At 36.6% G+C, this 18,100-nt stretch overlaps 1 protein-coding gene across 1 annotated transcript in view; it reads right to left on the bottom strand.

The window, feature by feature from the left end:
- The window catches only part of MAGI2 (membrane associated guanylate kinase, WW and PDZ domain containing 2), a 1,419,801-nt gene that overhangs the window by 1,006,562 nt on the left and 395,139 nt on the right, over nt 1–18,100 (bottom strand). The window contains exon 2 of the mRNA XM_024115935.3: nt 6,356–6,472. Coding sequence (XP_023971703.1) covers nt 6,356–6,472 — 117 coding nt within the window. The remainder of the gene's footprint in view (nt 1–6,355; nt 6,473–18,100) is intronic.

Below are 18,100 nucleotides of genomic sequence, written 5' to 3'. Positions count from 1 at the left end.
AAAGATGCATTTGTTTTGTTCAATGAAAAAAAGAAAAAATCTACAGCATTTTCACATATATGACATGAAACTAGATCTTACTATTCTCAGGGATAAGAGGGAGAGGGAAAACCTAATACAGCTTTCTATAAACCAACAACACATTTCTAATAAATATAGCAGGCGGGCAAACATATGAATGACTAGAACCTTTTCTAATATTTGATAGTGCTCAGAAGCTTTTGAATTTTTTCTTTTGGCCTAGCTTCCCAGGGGGCAGTTTATAAATCTCTCAAGAAATTTAGTTTCATTTGTTTATAAGTTTCCTTCTCCTTTGGCTCACAGGGCTAATAACCATATTTATTCTCTAATAACCCTTATTCTCAACACTTAGCACAAAATATAATCAGGCATTTTTTAAAAATCCAAATCATTTTCAAACAACAAAAATCTGGGGGCTTCCCTGGTGGCGCAGTGGTTGAGCGTCCACCTGCCGATGCAGGAGACACGAGTTTGTGCCCCGGTCTGGGAAGATCCCACATGCCACGGAGCGGCTGGGCCCGTGAGCCATGGCCGCTGAGCCTGCGCGAAAAATCTGGAACTTGATTCTGAAATAACTGTGAAAGAACACAATTCATACTCTAAAAGCAACTTCAAAAAAGAGCCTCCAAATTGATGATTCTTATTTGAAGCAATAAGGTTAAAGGTGAAACAGATATGTAATATACAGCTGTTGCAATATATTGTTTTAAAATACAGTTGGATCCTATATCTCTAATCCTATGCCTTCATGTCTACCTACAGTTCAACCTACCATCCCAGCACAGAGGCCTATATTGCTTAAAGATATTCTGGGTACTTAATCATGTTCTTGATCACCTTCAACTCAGAGAATTTCATTTCATTGTTAGAAGATGATTTTAGTTTTTTGGTATTCCACAGATTGATTCCACTCTCACTTCTTACCATATGATTAAAACCTTCATGATGAAAATTATGAGTAATTAGATTCATTCATGCCCACCAAAACTATTGCCTTGTTGAATAATAAGCATATTTTGGCAAGCTTTAAAAGTACTGATTTTTGCTTAAGTATTAAAATTATTTTTCCCCATGAAGTATACTAGAAAGCTCTGCCCTAATTCCAGACTTTATAATGGATATGTGGTCACCAGGTTCTCTCCAATAGTTCTCTCTGACCATAGTCTTACATGGGATTATATAATTAGGGCAAAGGGATGTTGACTCTTCATGGCTGTAACTTTCAGTGGGTTGGTAACTGCTCTTTTTAAAAGAAAACAGTCCCTATAACATTTTAAGTCTGCTTCTATTTGATTTTCCATGAAAGATAATCTAGTATAACAGAGAATTTTAAAAAATACATTACAAGCCTTACAATTTTATTCTTGAGAATGCTTCTTTTTAACATGGTTTAGTTACACTAACTTAAAGTGCTTAAATATGTAGAAACATCATTGTGAGTTACACCTCAATCAGCTCTTCCATAAAAGTAATTTCTTTCATATCTTAAATCTATGTTTTTCATTTTATTTGCTTTTTATAGAAGAATTTAGGCCTTTAGTTTTATTGATTTTTGTCTTTTACTTGGCATATACACACTGGTATTTCTTTTGGCTTCAAATAAATTTAAAATATTTCCCAATAAAACAATCTCACCAAATGACAAAGTATGTTTTTGGGAGACAAGTTTAATTTTAACTACCTTCCATTTCATTTTGAAACTTTTAAAACTGGTCATTGAAGTCCTCCCTCATGTTACCTGGTATAAGGGAAAAAGTATCTACAGATTATATATGTGCTCATACTTGCCTCAAAAATTAATTTGTATCTGTAGTAAGTATTAAGGACAGAAAAAAACAGAATTTCATCAATAAATGGAAGCAATTAGTTTTTCTCATATTTAAAAAGCATAGTCAATTCAATCATGGTTACTTAGACTCATTAACTATATACAATCATTATGCTCAGTAGAATATTAAACTCCATGTTTACTCTTTAAACATTTGAAAATTAATCCAATATTTTTCTGTATTAATTCCACTAATTTTCCTCATATACTTCTGAGTCTGTATTACCCAAAGGATAATGCATGCTACCTTAACGTTGTGTACTTAACACGCTATGAAACAATTTCACTTAATCTCTAATGGGTGCTGCTAACGTAGTGCTTCTGAAATTGTCTTTTGTATACTATCAAGATAATAGAAATCCCATCTGATGGATGTTCTAAACTCTTTTGAGTTCTTTATCTATATACATGTTTCTTGGTTAGGCTTTATCACATTCCAGATTACAACAGTTTTGGCTCATCATTATTTATTCATTTCTCCTGAAGTTCCATTACCTAAAAATCCTATAGAGCCTGAAATCTAATTGTTGAAAGGTTCATTTTCAGTATTCATTATTTAAAAATTAAAAATTAACTTTTACTTTAGGACACCAGGATTCTCTTAAGAGCTTTATCCCGATCCCATCTCCCCATTAACTATACAGTTAGCAAATATATTTAGGTACAAAGTTAGGTCTTTAATAGATATGAATCACGTGACTGGCTTATATGCTACAGCAAATATAGAATCAGTTCCTAAGTATCTTTTCTACATAGTTCAGTTTGAAAGAATGATGAACTGATCTCATGAAGGCCTCTTTGTGTGTGTGTGTGTGTGTGTGTGTGTGTGTGTGTGTGTGTGTGTGTGTATACACACTAATGCTAACTATATGCCCAACAGTCCTGTCTCTGTGACCAAGTCCTGCCTTCCATGCTTAGAGACACAACTTAAAAATATATGTTTTTGAAGAATTATGTTCTGAGATAAGGTTCTGGGAAGACAAAATGCAAAGGCTAAGTGTAGGCACCCCTTGTTTATGGGGCAGGGAACACACTGATGGGATTTTACATTATATGCAGTTAAGGCCCAGTAGAGATTTGGACTGACCACCTCCCTCCCGTGCTTAGCTCAGAAATCAGCCAGCAGCCAGGCCCAGACTTCCTTCAGAGGGAGTTATAGGAGCTAAGTTGTTCACAATAAGATTTGGATGAGTACTGTGTGTGTGTGAGGGGATGGAGTCTCTGCAGCCCTCGTCCCAGAACTCCCTCTTATTCACTAGGCACCAAGGAAATCTAGTTGCTTTCTGTTTAGTAGTAGCTGTTGGTGGTGGAATAATGTGGTGTCAGTAAGCAGAATTAGTCCGTTGGGTCTCGCCTTACTAAAAAAGTTAAATCACCCAAACATAGTTACAAGTTAACAACAATTTTGTTTCCATGACCTATTCCTGTTAGTAAATTAAACAAGAGGTATACATATTAATGAATGCATATATAAAGGCAGAGACAAGCTCTTCAATAATACATTTTCCTATTATGGTACTGGGTACTGAAAACCAATGAGAATTATTTGACCCAAAGAATATGTTACAAATGTCACTCCATACTCAAAGCCAATAGATATACTGGATACACATGTAAATTTCTAAACAATAGCAGGATTTTTCACATTACTGACATATCTTTGCTGCACACTCTTTGAAAACGTCTGAACATTTCATTAAAAGATATACTGAGTGAAGTTGCCGGATTGTCCAGGTCCAGTTCGTCGGTAAAAAAGTGATTATAGATAATATAAATTAGAATCACATCTATCTTAGATGTTTTTTTCACTTTTATGCCAAGTTAAGAGCATTGTTAGTGAATGGTATTATTGGAATTGGCTCTTAGCAGTGCTGGCTACAAATTCAAAGAATAATTGTTTGATCATAATATTCATATTCATTAAGTTTCTAATCATCTCCTTTATAGGAGCTATTCAAGCATTTCTAATTGAATTTATGACCTTGTACCAAAATCACATCACGAACCTCTTTATGTTCACTCATATAAGCCTAGTTATTTTACTTTTATATGTATTTTTCCATCATAGTATTCCTTTGGAACTCTGAAGAGAGATGACTTATTTAAGAAGTTAATTAACTAATGCAAAATTTACTTCTATTATCTTCATATTTAATTAAGACTTCTTATTTACATCATCACCTTAGCAAGGACTACAGGTATTTTTTTTTTTTTATTACAGGTATTCTTGAATGTCAGCCTTTTTTTCTATTTCCCTCAGCTTTTAAACATAATAAAGTACCCGGATTCTTTATTCAGTATTTCAGATCTCCTTTCTTTCATGTCACAAAAGATAAATTCACACAGCTGCACTGACAACATCACAGTTTTGAAAACGCGTCCACCCGTTTCCTTATAAATAGTTGTCACTTACTTTAATCCATCTTCCTCTGCCCATCACTCTAATGTCAAACTTACAAGCTTAAGAATGCACTTTCTCAACTTCTAGTTGTTGTTGTTTTTCTTTTAACATCTTTATTGGAGTATAATTGCTTTACAGTGTTGTGTTAGTTTCTGCTGTATAATGAAGTGAATCAGCTATATGTATACATATATCCGCATATCTCCTCCCTCTTGCATCTCCCTCCCACCCTCCTTATCCCTCCCCTCTAGGTGGTCACAAAGCACCGAGCTGATCTCCCTGTGCTATGCGGCTGCTTCCCACTAGCTAACTATTTTACATTTGCTAATGTATATATGTCAATGCTACTCTCTTACTTCATCCCAGCTTACCCTTCCCCCTCTCCGTGTCCTCAAGTCCATTCTCTATGTCTGTGTCTTTATTCCTGTCCTGCTCCTAGGTTCATCAGAACCATTTTTACTTTTAGATTCCATATGTATGTGTTAGCATACAGTATTTGCTTTTCTCTTTCTGACTTACTTCACTCTGTACGACAGACTCTAGGTCCATCCACTTCACTACAAATAACTCAATTTCGTTTCTTTTTATGGTGGAGTAATATTCCATTGTATATATGCGCCACATCTTCTTTATCCATTCAACTGTCGATGGACACTTAGGTTGCTTCCATGTCCTGGCTATTGTAAATAGAGCGCAGTGAACATTGTGGTACATGACTCTTTTTGAATTATGGTTTTCTCAGGGTATATGCCGAGTAGTGGGATTGCTGGGTCATATGGTAGTTCTATTTTTAGTTTTTTAAGGAACCTCCATACTGTTCAGAGTCCAAAAGTCTATTCACTTAACTAACACACACTCACAGAGGTAGCATTTGGACTGACAAGATGTCAATCAATAAGCATTCTCATCTAGGAATGTCTGATAGTGGTACCCGGGCATTTTTGTTTTGATGAACATTTAGTGCTAACAGTGGGAAGGGCCACCCCTCCTAAGATGTGTGTAGGTGAAAAGGGTTGGATGCTGAATTATCCATTTCACTTCTTTGTGTGTTTTCAGTATTTCGGTATAGTCATCCTTAATCCATACCTTTCACATAGTTCTGGTAGTTCAATCCCAGAAACTATATATATATATATACATATATATATATATATATATATATACACGCACACACACATATGTATGTATATATATATACATGGTTTATTTGTTTCATTCATCTCAGCCAAGTTTTTCTTTCTTTAATATCAACTTTCCACTGCCCACATCTTTGAGTTTATTAAAGTTTAGAACAAAACTAAAACAAAAAGAACACACACAACACTCACAGATCAGAGTTTCCAGAGAGATTGGAAAGCTTCTGGAGGTCATGGAATCTACCTTGAAGGAAATTGATTTTGATATCTATCTAGGATCTAGGACCTGGCTTGAAATGTCCTTGAATTGTCCTAAAGTAAATAGAAGATTCTCAAATGAGCTGAAGCAGGTACTAAAAAGTTGATTTGTGAATTTTATCATTTTACCAATTCCTCTCTTTTGAAGTAGCACCTGCTCATAATCAGGGATTGTTGTGAATTTCTATAGGTTGTATATTAAGAAATTTGTGCCCAACACTCAACATTATCACTTTCTCAGAGTTACAGAACATTTAACTTTACTTTCCAATGCATAATTTCCTTTCCACTTGTAAGACTCCCCTGCTGCAAACGGGAGTTACTGTGTAGATTCCATCTATGAAATGGCTGTTTCAGCTAATGAATTGAATTTGCATTCTCTTGTCTCCCTGTGTGGAGTTCTACCCCAATTATGATTCATTCTGAAATCACCAGCATCCTGGACTAGAATTAATATTTCTCCATACTAACTTGAGAAGTTAGGTTTTTATAGCTTGAAAATCATGTCTCTTCTATGACATCATCATAAACCACATAACTGCAGTTACAAGCCTTTGCATTTAAAACTTCCATATCTCAAATAAATTGTCTATTCCAAAAGTCCACCATTTAAAAAATCAATGCAATTGAACTTTTCTTTTAAATTAACCAATGAATATACAGTGAACATTTATCTGTTACCATAGGGAAAAAAAATTGCCTGTTACTCACATGGCACCGTGCGGAGGTAGAGGTTGTCACGAATGATTTGCTGAAGTTCGTGGTCCACAGAACCCTTCTGAAATCGTAAGTTGAGGTAGTGACGAAGATCCTTATCAACAATTCCTCCTAGAACAATACAGTTTCTTAATAAAGGATGTTGGAAAATATTTTAAGTATGTAATTTGATCTGTCATAAACATACTCATGGAGCCATTTAAAACATGCATTATTTCACATTGCTCTTTTGACCTTCTGAAACATTTACTGCCCATAATAATAAAAGATAACATTCACTAAGATAATAATTGTCCACCCAGTCAGTGCTCAGTGTTTTACATGCACTCTTTGTTTTTCATTTAAAATGAAGTCTTTATTACGGCAAAGGACACATGGTACTCGAACTGAAGTCATACTAAAATGCTATAGTGTATCTCATTGCATGGCTAAAAAGACGTTTTTTTTTACTTCCCACTCTCCCTTTCTCCCAGTCTTTCTGTCTTTGAATTTGACCACTCTAGGTATCTTATACAAGTGGAATCGTCTAATATTTCCCTTGTGACTGGCTTATTTCACTTAGTATGTCTTCAAGGTTTGAAAAGGTTTTTCAGTTATTTAAAGTTACTCTGGATTTAGATAAGTAGGGTGATAAAAAAGTTAAAAGAAAAAGAATTACACCAATATTAATGCTTTATTACCTTTATAAAATGAATCAAAATAATGTATCTGCCATATAAAATATGTGCAGATGTTTTTAACTCAGACAATGTTTGAAAGACTTTAGGTATTTTTAAATTTTATTATTATAGAAATAATAATAATAATAATTTTGAGTACATTTCTCATTATAATCTAATGAAAAACAAACTGGGCTACAGGTAAGAAAATCAATACTGTGAATTTATCAAAGATTATTTTCATATTTAAAGATAATTATGTTAAATTATGAAGATTTATCTAAGGCCCTTCATATTCTTATACTTGGAAGAATGAATTATAAATCAAAATACTTATAAAAATATAAATAAGAATTTCTAAAACCTCATCTTTTCAAACATATTAGGGGGGCTTCCCTGGTGGCGCAGTGGTTGCGCGTCCGCCTGCCGATGCAGGGGAGCCAGGTGCGCGCCCCGGTCTGGGAGGATCCCTCATGCCGCGGAGCGGCTGGGCCCGTGGGCCATGGCCGCTGAGCCTGCGCGCCGCGGACGGGCTGGGCCCGTGGGCCATGGCCGCTGAGCCTGCGCGTCCGGGGCCTGTGCTCCGTAACGGGAGAGGCCACAGCAGAGGGAGGCCCGCATACCACAAAAAAAAAAAACAAAAAAAAAACACATATTAGGATAATTGAGCCAAGACAAAGAATTAAAGATAGAGGAAATAGTATGTCTGTAACAGTTACAAAAATCATATTCTCTTCAAATCCTTTTGAATCTCAAAATTATAATTCATTATCAATCTATTTGCACCACCATGACCACATAAAACAGCCTTATGTGAGTGTGCACATATGCAACACAAACACCTTTTACACAAATAGTAAATATATTTGAAAACTATATATTGCTACATTTCTGAAGTTCCCATATTCATTGTTTCAGTTGCCTCTAATCTGCTGGCACAGCCTGAGCAAGATACCATACAAAATAGTATTTTTAACTGAACTATCAAAATTCTTACTCTCCAAAGTTTCTCATGTATTTTAGTCAGTAGTATCGATTTACTTTTCCACCCAATATAATATGATAGCAGAAAACAAATGATAGGAGCTTGCACATGTTATTTTCCAAATTCAAAATCATCTTTTCAGCCAAAGAAGTGGAACACTCAGAAATGAAAGTCACTTGAAACCACCATCGCATATATCAACAATTACCTATTGTTTACATCTCCAAATGCTCTGCATTTCCACGGGTCTTAGACTTACTGACATCACACTGAATTAGTTAAAAATTAGAAATCCTGAAATTCTGAAGTTCTGTTTTCCTCCCCTGGTCTTTCCCAGTCAGAAAACATGCCTACCCTTGCTAATTCAATACAACTGCAGAGCAATCACCATTCCTGACTGTTCTCAGCTGTTGTTTCTGCCGAGGTCTGAGTCTACAGATCCTTCATCACCTGCACTCCACCTCTCTTCTCTTTTTCTTTCTGTCTAATATGTGGGACATGCCAAGTGATGAGATGTTTTCTGGCAGCCCAAGAAAATGCTAACTATAGAACAACAGATGTAGTCTGTCCACTAAAGTAAGCTAGAATCACTCACCTAATATAACATGGATAAGCCCACATTTTGTAGTCCAAGATGATTCTTGCCCCTGAAAATACATTATCAACTTAAACCATTTCTTCTACTACAAAAATACATTAGCCCTCTCAAAAGTTTATTTACCTAAGAAAACAACAACAACAAAAAATGACTGTCTATTCATTCAATGACTGGATATATCTTTTTTGCCATGGAAAAACCTGCTGAAGCTTCTGAGAATTAATATAAACTTTCTTTCGTTAACTAAAATGAATTGCCACATTTGTTTTTGGAAGGTCTTTCTTGGCCTCATATTTTACAAATACTTTATCATCCTTCACAATTTAGCATAGCATTTTTCATGTAAGGCAATTTTATTTACCCACTATCCTTTTTATGGAAAATTCTGCTGGTTGCCTATCCAATATTCTTTCCTCTATTTTTTAAATTTAGAACCTTGATTTAGTTTCAGGCCCAAACATTCTCAGACCCAGGACATGGATCACAGTTGTTAGAAACAGACTGGGTTCTGGATGGCTTCACTGAGCAGTTAAAATAATATTGGCAACTACATACCTTAGGATATCTTGTTATAAGAGAAAAAGGAAATACTCATTTTCTAAAACTATTATGGTTTCTGTTTGCAACTATACATGACCCCAATCAACATATTATATGTATAGAAATGTTTTGCATACATATGTATACATAATATGTATACATATTTTATGTATGTATAAATACATACTTTTAAAGGCATATTTTTCCTTAATTAGAATTTTCACTTGAAGAAGGATTAAGCAATGGATAGTGGGCAATGGCTGAGTTGAAAAATAGAGCCTGGGTCTTAAGACTACCTGATTTCAGGTATATAACATCTTAAAGCAAGCTAAAAAATAAAGAATGCCACATACTGAGTGTCCAGTAAATGTTATATATAATTAAAATAAAAAATTTAATCTTCTATCTTATTTGCTATAGTTATAATTTTGGTATTATCATTATTGTTTGTAGTTTCTGTTTTGTCATTTGTTAGTAATACCTAGATTTGGTAGCTTAGAGAATACCTACATCAATCATTCTGTCAAGCATAGCACTGCCAAGTTCATCATTGCATTGCATGCCTTAGCCATTGTACTCTGCAAAAAATTTCAGTGGTTCTTGCTTACTATTATATTTTAAAAATTATTGAGTTATTTCACTTAATTGTGAAAAAAATTATTTTCTTTATTTTACAAAATAAAATAGTAGATTAAAAGATAAAATACCTTCTCAAATTACATATTTGCCAAAAAGAGATCTGGGAAAAATATAAAGCCTATGATTCTGCTTCCAAATAACATGTACCTAATTTTCATAATCTACAGTCTGAAGACCAAACTTCTTAGTCCAAAGTAGTCAACTATTTTCTCAACATGACCCCAAACAAGCTTTTCAATCTGATACCAAAGTATAACCTAAGAAGAACCCTTACGAGAGAACTTAATCCAAACTCCTCATTTGCAAATGAAGAAAGTGAAGCTCACACAAATTATTTGGCACTGGGCTCAGAGTAAAGATGGGGTGGGGAGTGGGAGAAGAATCAGGGAGCAAATCCAATAGATTATTTGAGTAGAAAACTCTAAATGGTACCACTTGAAAATGGTGTGCATCTCTATAGTTTCTATACTTTTCAGAAATGCTCCCAGTAGAACGGCTTTGTTCCCTCCCCTGCTTGAATGCCCAGATAGAGGAAGCAAAGGAAGAAGTTACAGCTTGGCTCAGGTGGACAGAATCTCCTTGGCATATTCCTTAAGAAAAATGGTTTGTTCTAGTCACGTAGCCAAAGCCAGACAATCTTCCTAAGGTTGAGGGAGAAATACACCAGGCTCTATATTGTTTGTGCCAAGAGTCTGATTGCTAATAGCTGGCGAGAGTAGTCCCATCCCTCATTTGTGGGCATAAACATTGGCTCAAATTGTCCTGTCCCTTGAGTCAACTGTTTCTCAAATCAATATGCACCTTAAAAACTTGTAAACTGGGGAGAGTAATTCACTGATTGGTATGGTGCTGGCTGTGTATGAAAAAGAAGATGGAGATGAGCAGCAAGCCAAAGTCTGGTTCATTCTGATGTAATTTATTCATCCTGTGCTTTAGCCAAATGAGGCTACTCTAACATTGTATTGACCGTACTTATTCTTCCTTCTCTATACCTCGTTTTTTTTTCCCTTTACAGTCCATAAAATTCTGAAGTGGGCTTTTGATTTTTGTTTGTTTGTTTGTGCTTTATTTTTTTCACCCATATTTATGCTTTATCTTATGATACCTTCTTTTGGTAACAGTACCCTGATTTCCCTTTTCAAGTCACTGTATCTCTCTCATTCTGTATAAATGTAGTCAGACTTTTAGTCAGTTTTCCTTGTTCTCTCTTATCCAATTAAAGTTTCTTTGCGAGGAGTTGTCTTTACAAGTGGAGTTGCCCAAGGATGTGCATGTGAGTGGATGCATCCTGAAAGTAGTACCCTGAAAAATCTACCCATCACTTTTGCTTCCTGGACATACAGAATTGCCCCTTTCCTGTGTTTTTCTAGCCAATTTCTTCAACTTCCCCTTTGTTGTTTTCAACTAAAAAACATCACAGATAAGAAAGCCCTCCCTTTGATACTACCAGTGGAATTCATATCCATCCTTCAACTTAAAATTATCCTCCCCTTGGCTTTCCTTGTGATCTTTTGGCCAGAAGTCTTCTCCCTCCTCTGAACTTCCATGTCCTGGTCACCTTCCTTAAATACCTGTACATTCTAACAGGCCATATAGTAACTAGTGGATCTACTTTAAGTTATGAATTAAACTGTAAGCTCCCCAGGACAGGGAATTTCCTAATCATTTTATATCTTCTCCCCTCTCCTCACTTCAATCTCTAAAGCAGTGCCTTCTTAATATAAGCGGCCCTGAAATGTTTGCTGAATAAATAAATCACAAATGCTATTGTGGATAGAATGCTAGATTACAGATTTGGAAACTGAGTTTTAATTACCACTCCAGCACATTCATTGAGTGGTCTTGCACAAATCATTTAATCTCTTCTGGGTCTCATTTTTCTTACCTGTAAAAGGTGGTTCCGTTTGTGTGGCTATAACAGAATACCATTAGACTGGGTGACTTAAACAACAAATATCTATTTCTCACAGTTCAGACACCTGAGAAGTCCAAGATCAAAGAGGAGCTGGTAGATTGGGTGCCTGATGAGGGTACTCTTCCTGGTCTTCAGATGGCCATCTTCTCCTTGTATCCGCTATGGCTGAGAGAGAAATCATCTCTCTAGCGTTTTTTCTTATAACGGTACATCTCCCATTCATGAGAGTTCCACCCTTTTGACCTAACTACTTCCCAAAGGCCCAACTTCCTAAGACTTTCACAGTGGGAGAGTTAGGATTTCAACATATGACCTTTGGAGGGGACAAAAACATTCAACCATAACAATATTTGTAGAACCAAATAAGGTCTTTGCTAGATCTAAATTCTATACTTCCATATAAACTATTTACTAAATATTTCTTACAGTTTGGAGTTTTTTTGGTAGTCAGACAACCAAATTATTTTATCGTTAGTTATAATTACAGATCACAAGTTAGTTATAGCCCATAAGAAATAAAGGCATGGAAAACACTAATTTAAAAAGCTATCTGAACCCCAATGTTCACAGTAGATTATTTACAATTGCCAAGATATGGAAGCAACCTAAGTATCCACCAGCAGACGAATGGATAAAGAAGATGTGGGGGGTGTGTGTGTGTGTGTGTGTGTGTGTGTGTGTGTGTGTATACACACATTATAATGTATAAAATGTATGTATAAAATGTAATACTACTCAGCCATTTAAAAAATGAAATTTTGCCATTTGCAGCAACATGGATTGACTTGGAGGGCATTATGCTAAGTGAAACAAGAAAGGCAGAGAAAGACAAATACTGTATGATATCACTTATATGTGGAATCTAAAAAATACAAGAAACTAGTAATTATAACAAAAAAAAGCAGACTCAAAGATATAGAGAACAAACTAATGGTTTGGGGAGGGGCAATACAGGGGTATGGGATTAAGTGGTACAAACTATTAGATATAAAATAAAGTACAAGGATATATTGTACAACATGGGGAATATAGCCAATATTTTATAATAACTATAAATAGAGTATAACATTTAAAAATTGTGAATCACTATATTGTATACCGGTAACTTATATAATATGGTACATCAAGTATACTTCAATTAAAAAAAGAAAAAAAAATACAGCCATGGATAATTTCCTTTTGATATTGTTTTTTTATTATCTGAATTGTCTAGGAAGCTAAGATAATCAACAGGAAATTGATTTCATATATTGTCATTGTCAAAAAAGTAGTAAAGTAATCAAGCAAAGCAGTCTGTAAGGAATTGGAAGAAGGGGAAGATCTATCCATTTGCCTTAAGATATGCCCATGAGTAATTGCAAATTCATTTTATGTTAATTTACTGGATGGTGGGAAGTTGAGGAAGTAGGAACATATTACAGGGCTTTGTTGCTATGTCCCTTTTTCAGGAATAGTTTCTGCTTGACTTACCTCAAAAATGGTGAAATAAATCACAGAAAAGTTGATTGATTCTTTTAAGATCCACAGCCACAAAACAGGTGACAGACATATCTAATCCAGTCTGCTGGAGCAGGCTCCATCCCCTTTTTAGGTGAAAAATGGTGTCTTTGGTTTCTTATGATCTAGAGACCCATCTCATTTACAAATGGCTAGAGTACTGTACACAATCACTGAATTCATTTGATCTATACTAGTCTTTCTATAAATTATGAGCCAGTAAAATTGTTCTTCCCCTAATAATTCTCCTTTGCCTATTTTAAACAGAAGCACAAATATAAGGGCCTTGGTGACTCATTGCAGATGCCATGGTTAATTGATTTTCCATAGCTGAAAACATTTAGGTATATGAAAATGTGTAACCCTTCCATGTTTTAATCATAATATTAGAGGGTTTAGTCAATCCTTTTAATCATGATTTAATACCTCTGTGTGTTGTTTTTCTTCAAAATCTCAGTGCTGTCACATATTTTGTATAAGAAATGCAATAATAAAAGAGACAGAAACATTAAACAGTTGCAGATCATTAGTAGATTCAAAACTAGAAAGAATAATTGGTATTTCAGAAAAATGACAGATAAATGTAAGTGGCTTATACTATTCTCCAGCTCTATTGAAAATGGCTTTTCATCATTTCCTTCCCTTCACTATTGTACAGATGGGATATTATTATTGTTTCATTTTTCATTGTTAGTCTTGGTCTCAAAGTAAATATTAGAGTTGTTCTTATAGTTATGATTATAGGTTCCCATGGAGAAGGGAAAATGAGTACTCACTGTATTCCTGGCATTGTGCTAGGTCCTATACGTGCATTACCCAAAATTTTATAATCAAGAAATGTAAAGGAAGGGCACATAGTTGAAAGCAAACTCAAGTGCATCTAAATTTTCTATAATGTCTCAAGATGGCTAATTTAGTCTAGGAATAGGGCATTTCCTACTGATTTCTTTGACTCACCTAACTTTTTTTTTTTTTTTTTTTTTGTGGTACGCGGGCCTCTCACTGCTGTGGCCTCTCCCGTTGCAGAGCACAGGCTCCGGACGCGCAGGCTCAGCGGCCATGGCTCACGGGCCCAGCCGCCCCGCGGCATGTGGGATCTTCCCGCACCGGGGCACGAAACTGTGTCCCCAGCATCGGCAGGCGGATTCTCAACCACTGCACCACCAGGAAAGCCCTCACCTAACTCTTAAATATTAGATGTTCATTATAAAAAGCAGGATAAAGCTAATTTAAAAAAAGATATATGACCAAAAGTGAATATGACCTGAATTCAATTCATTTTTTTAAACCAGAGATTATATTACTGTAAGTTAAAAAAAAAACAGCAATCTATTACAATAGTTATGAGTGGGTTTGAACTCACTTAAGGTTAATAAACAGCAAAGCTCTAAAGTTTCTACATAAAATTACTAAGGTCAAAAAAATAAACTATTGTCCAAAATAGCAACATAATTTAGCAGGCAAATTTTTTTTTTTTAGGGTCTTAGTTTACTGTCTTTAAACTTTATTCCAAAGTTTAAATGTAATTTTTAAAAAATGCAGTGATAAAATATCACAATTGTTTTTGTTCTTAGAAAATCCAATTTAAGAAATCACCCACAGGGGCTTCCCTGGTGGCACAGTGGTTGAGAATCTGCCTGCCAATGCAGGGGACACGGGTTCGAGCCCTGGTCCGGGAAGATCCCACATGCCGCGGAGCAACTAGGCCCGTGAGCCACAACTACTGAGCCTGCGCGTCTGGAGCCTGTGCTCTGCAACAAGAGAGGCTGCAATAGTGAGAGGCCTGTGCACCGTGATGAAGAGTGGCCCCCGCTTGCCGGAACTAGAGAAAGCCCTCACACAGAAACGAAGACTCAACACAGCCAAAAATAAATAAATAATTAAATTTTTTTTTTTTTAAAAAAGAATTCACCCACATTAATTTTATTTTTTAAATTATTTTATTTTCTTTATTTTTGGCTGTGTTGGGTCTTCGTTGCTGCGCACAGGCTTTCTCTAGTAGTGGCGAGTGGGGGCTACTCTTTGTTGCTGTGCACGGGCTTCTCATTGCGGTGGCTTCTCTTTGTTTCAGAGCATGGGCTCTAGGCGTGCGGGCTTCAGTAGTTGTGGCATGCAGGCTCAGTAGTTGTGGCTTGCCGGCTCAGTAGTTGTGGTTCACGGGCTTAGTTGCTCTGTGGCATGTGGGATCTTCCTGGACCAGGGCTCAAACCTGTGTCCCCTGCATCGGCAGGTGGATTCTTAACCACTGCACCACCAGGGAAGCCCTACCACATTAATTTTAAAAAGCACAAATTAAACTGCTCATATGAGGTACACATTCATATATAAACCTAAAAGTGAACATGTGAACAGTATTTGAAAAATGAATATTTGAGCTTATTTTGTTTTACATTAGTAAGGTATTATCCCCAAGTCAGCTAAAAATTATATATAGTCACATATTTAAATTATATTTTTAAATAGGTGATAATATGAATAAAATTGATGGAGAATTAGCAGGATCAGATCTGTAAATATTTGACATTATTTCATGTTTTAAGAACTAAAAGCAAGGTGAGTCCTCTCATTTTATTTTTTTCTAACCTGCTGCAACTTAAAACTCCCAGGTGACCTGGTACAATAGATGGTCCACTCCAAATGTCTTTATGCTGAAAAGTATCATGACATAAACACATTGCCCAGGGGCTTCCCTGGTGGCGCAGTGGTTGCGCGTCCGCCTGCCGATGCAGGGGAACCGGGTTCGCGCCCTGGTCTGGGAGGATCCCGCATGCCGCGGGGCGGCTGGGCCCGTGAGCCATGGCCGCTGGGCCTGCGCGTCCGGAGCCTGTGCCCCGCAACGGGAGGGGCCACAACAGAGGGAGGCCCGCATACCAAAAAAAAAAATAAAATAAAATAAACACATTGCCCAAATTGACTTAAAAAGAAACCACAATTTTATTTGTGAGCCCATTTTATGATAATACAGTTAAACATATTCCTTTCAAGTCATTCCAAAGAACAGACTAATATATCTTCCATAGGTTGTGCGAGGATGGATCGTTTCTTTTTCTTTTTTTTTTTTTTTGGATGGATCATTTCTAATGGAGTTAAGACAATTCTAGGCACATAATTTGAACTGTTACATGGCTAACTTCAAATAATGAAGAATGTGTTCCGAAAGTTTATTTTGGAGAGCAGACTGGTTTATCCCCTAGAAATAATGTTGCATATTATATCTTTGGCCCACCTATAAGTCTTTTAAGTTAATTAGGCACCAGAGGTATATTATCCAGAATATGCTGGAAACATGTTGTCATACGTTGCAATGTATAACAATGCTTCCTGGGAGGTGGGAGCAGAGGAATAATGGCTGAAGTTCCAACTTAGGCAGACAGGTTCTTAAAAACTCAAAACCCTCCTTTCACAAGGAGAGTTAGATGGAACACTCCAACTCCAATACCCTGGTGGGAATTCTTGCTGCTACTGTCAAAGATTCCTTAGTGCAAGGATGGGTTAGGAGTGAGCAGAAGAGTAGCAGACTATTGGGAGATAAATTCTTTATGCTCTTGTATAAAGGGTTATAGGACAATGAACATCTTGCTAATATGTCTTCTTATAGCTCTCCTCAACCCAAACTTTCTTCTTCTTAGGAGGGCCTCAGTCCTAGTTTATTCTTAAGTCCTGCCTGTCTCAGTTTATAATGCCATCAGCCATTTGGTCTGATTTCACTATAAAATGGGCTGAAATTTCTTTGCCATTTAGAAGCAAATACAAAATCACTTTGAGATTTCCCTGGCATTAAAAAATCTGAAACGCCTTTCCCCACAGAATTTGTAAGCCCTAAACCCTTTTATCTATTCCCCACCCCCGGCTCCAATACATAAAAACATATAGACCTTGTAGGAAAGACAAGGGCAGGGGGTAATAGTGAAAAACTGAGTATTACAAAACCTGGAACGTATCTTCAAATTTCAGAAGAAATCTAGGTTCACATAAGGCAGTGCAGATATGTCATTCAAGGAACAGGATATGTGTGTGCATGCACACATGGGTGCCTGTGTGTTAGAGAAGTTGAAGCGGGTGGGCAATGAGGAGGAAGAAAATAGCCACTGGGGGCTATTACAGTGGTGGTGGAGCAAGGACAAGGGAAGATCTCTTCATCATTCTTACGTTTCTGGGTTGTAACTACTCCCATCTCTGAAAGGCAAAGCCCTGATCTGACCCAGAAGAGAAATGAAAAGCAGAAATTAGGTTTAAGAGACTGAACTCACACTATATGTGAGACTGCAGTGGAAAGGGAAGTGGGGAGGGAAACCTTCATGCGTTGGAAGTTGGAAAAGAAAGCTATGCCTGTTGCCAAGTGGCTAAGTGTGCTATGCTCCCAAGTGACTGGAAGGGGGATATATGAGTCAAGCAGGAAGTAGTCAAGGACCCTGAAAGTGAATTGTATTCTAATGGACTTTCACTGAATTATAAAACTATGGCTATTTATACACTTGCCAGGTATAGTGCTACAGACTAGTAAACTCAATTATCTAGACCTGAAGGCAATAAATTAAAATTTCCTAAAAATTTATTCTTAGACATCCGTGGCTGTTATCACCTCTAGAAATATAGGAAAGACTGAGCCAAGAACAGGAAAGAAGAAAAAATATACAATTAACCAAAGGCATTCTTAATTGCCTTCTGTCCATAGTACATATAAAATTACATCTAAAATTATATATGATTTTTTTTTTTTTTTTTTTTTTTTTTGGTACGCAGGCCTCTCACTGCTGCGGCCTTTCCCGTTGCAGAGCACAGGCTCTGCACACGCAGGCTCTGCGGCCATGGCTCACGGGCCCAGCCGCTCTGCGGCATGTGGGATCTTCCCGGACCGGGGCACGAACCCGCGTCCCCTGCATCGGCAGGGGGACTCTCAACCACT

The sequence above is a fragment of the Physeter macrocephalus genome, chromosome 5, assembly GCF_002837175.3.
Source record: "Physeter macrocephalus isolate SW-GA chromosome 5, ASM283717v5, whole genome shotgun sequence".
NCBI classification, from domain to species: Eukaryota; Metazoa; Chordata; class Mammalia; order Artiodactyla; family Physeteridae; genus Physeter; species Physeter macrocephalus.
Note: the sequence above shows the minus strand (reverse complement) of the source record. Positions and strands in the feature narration are given on the sequence as shown.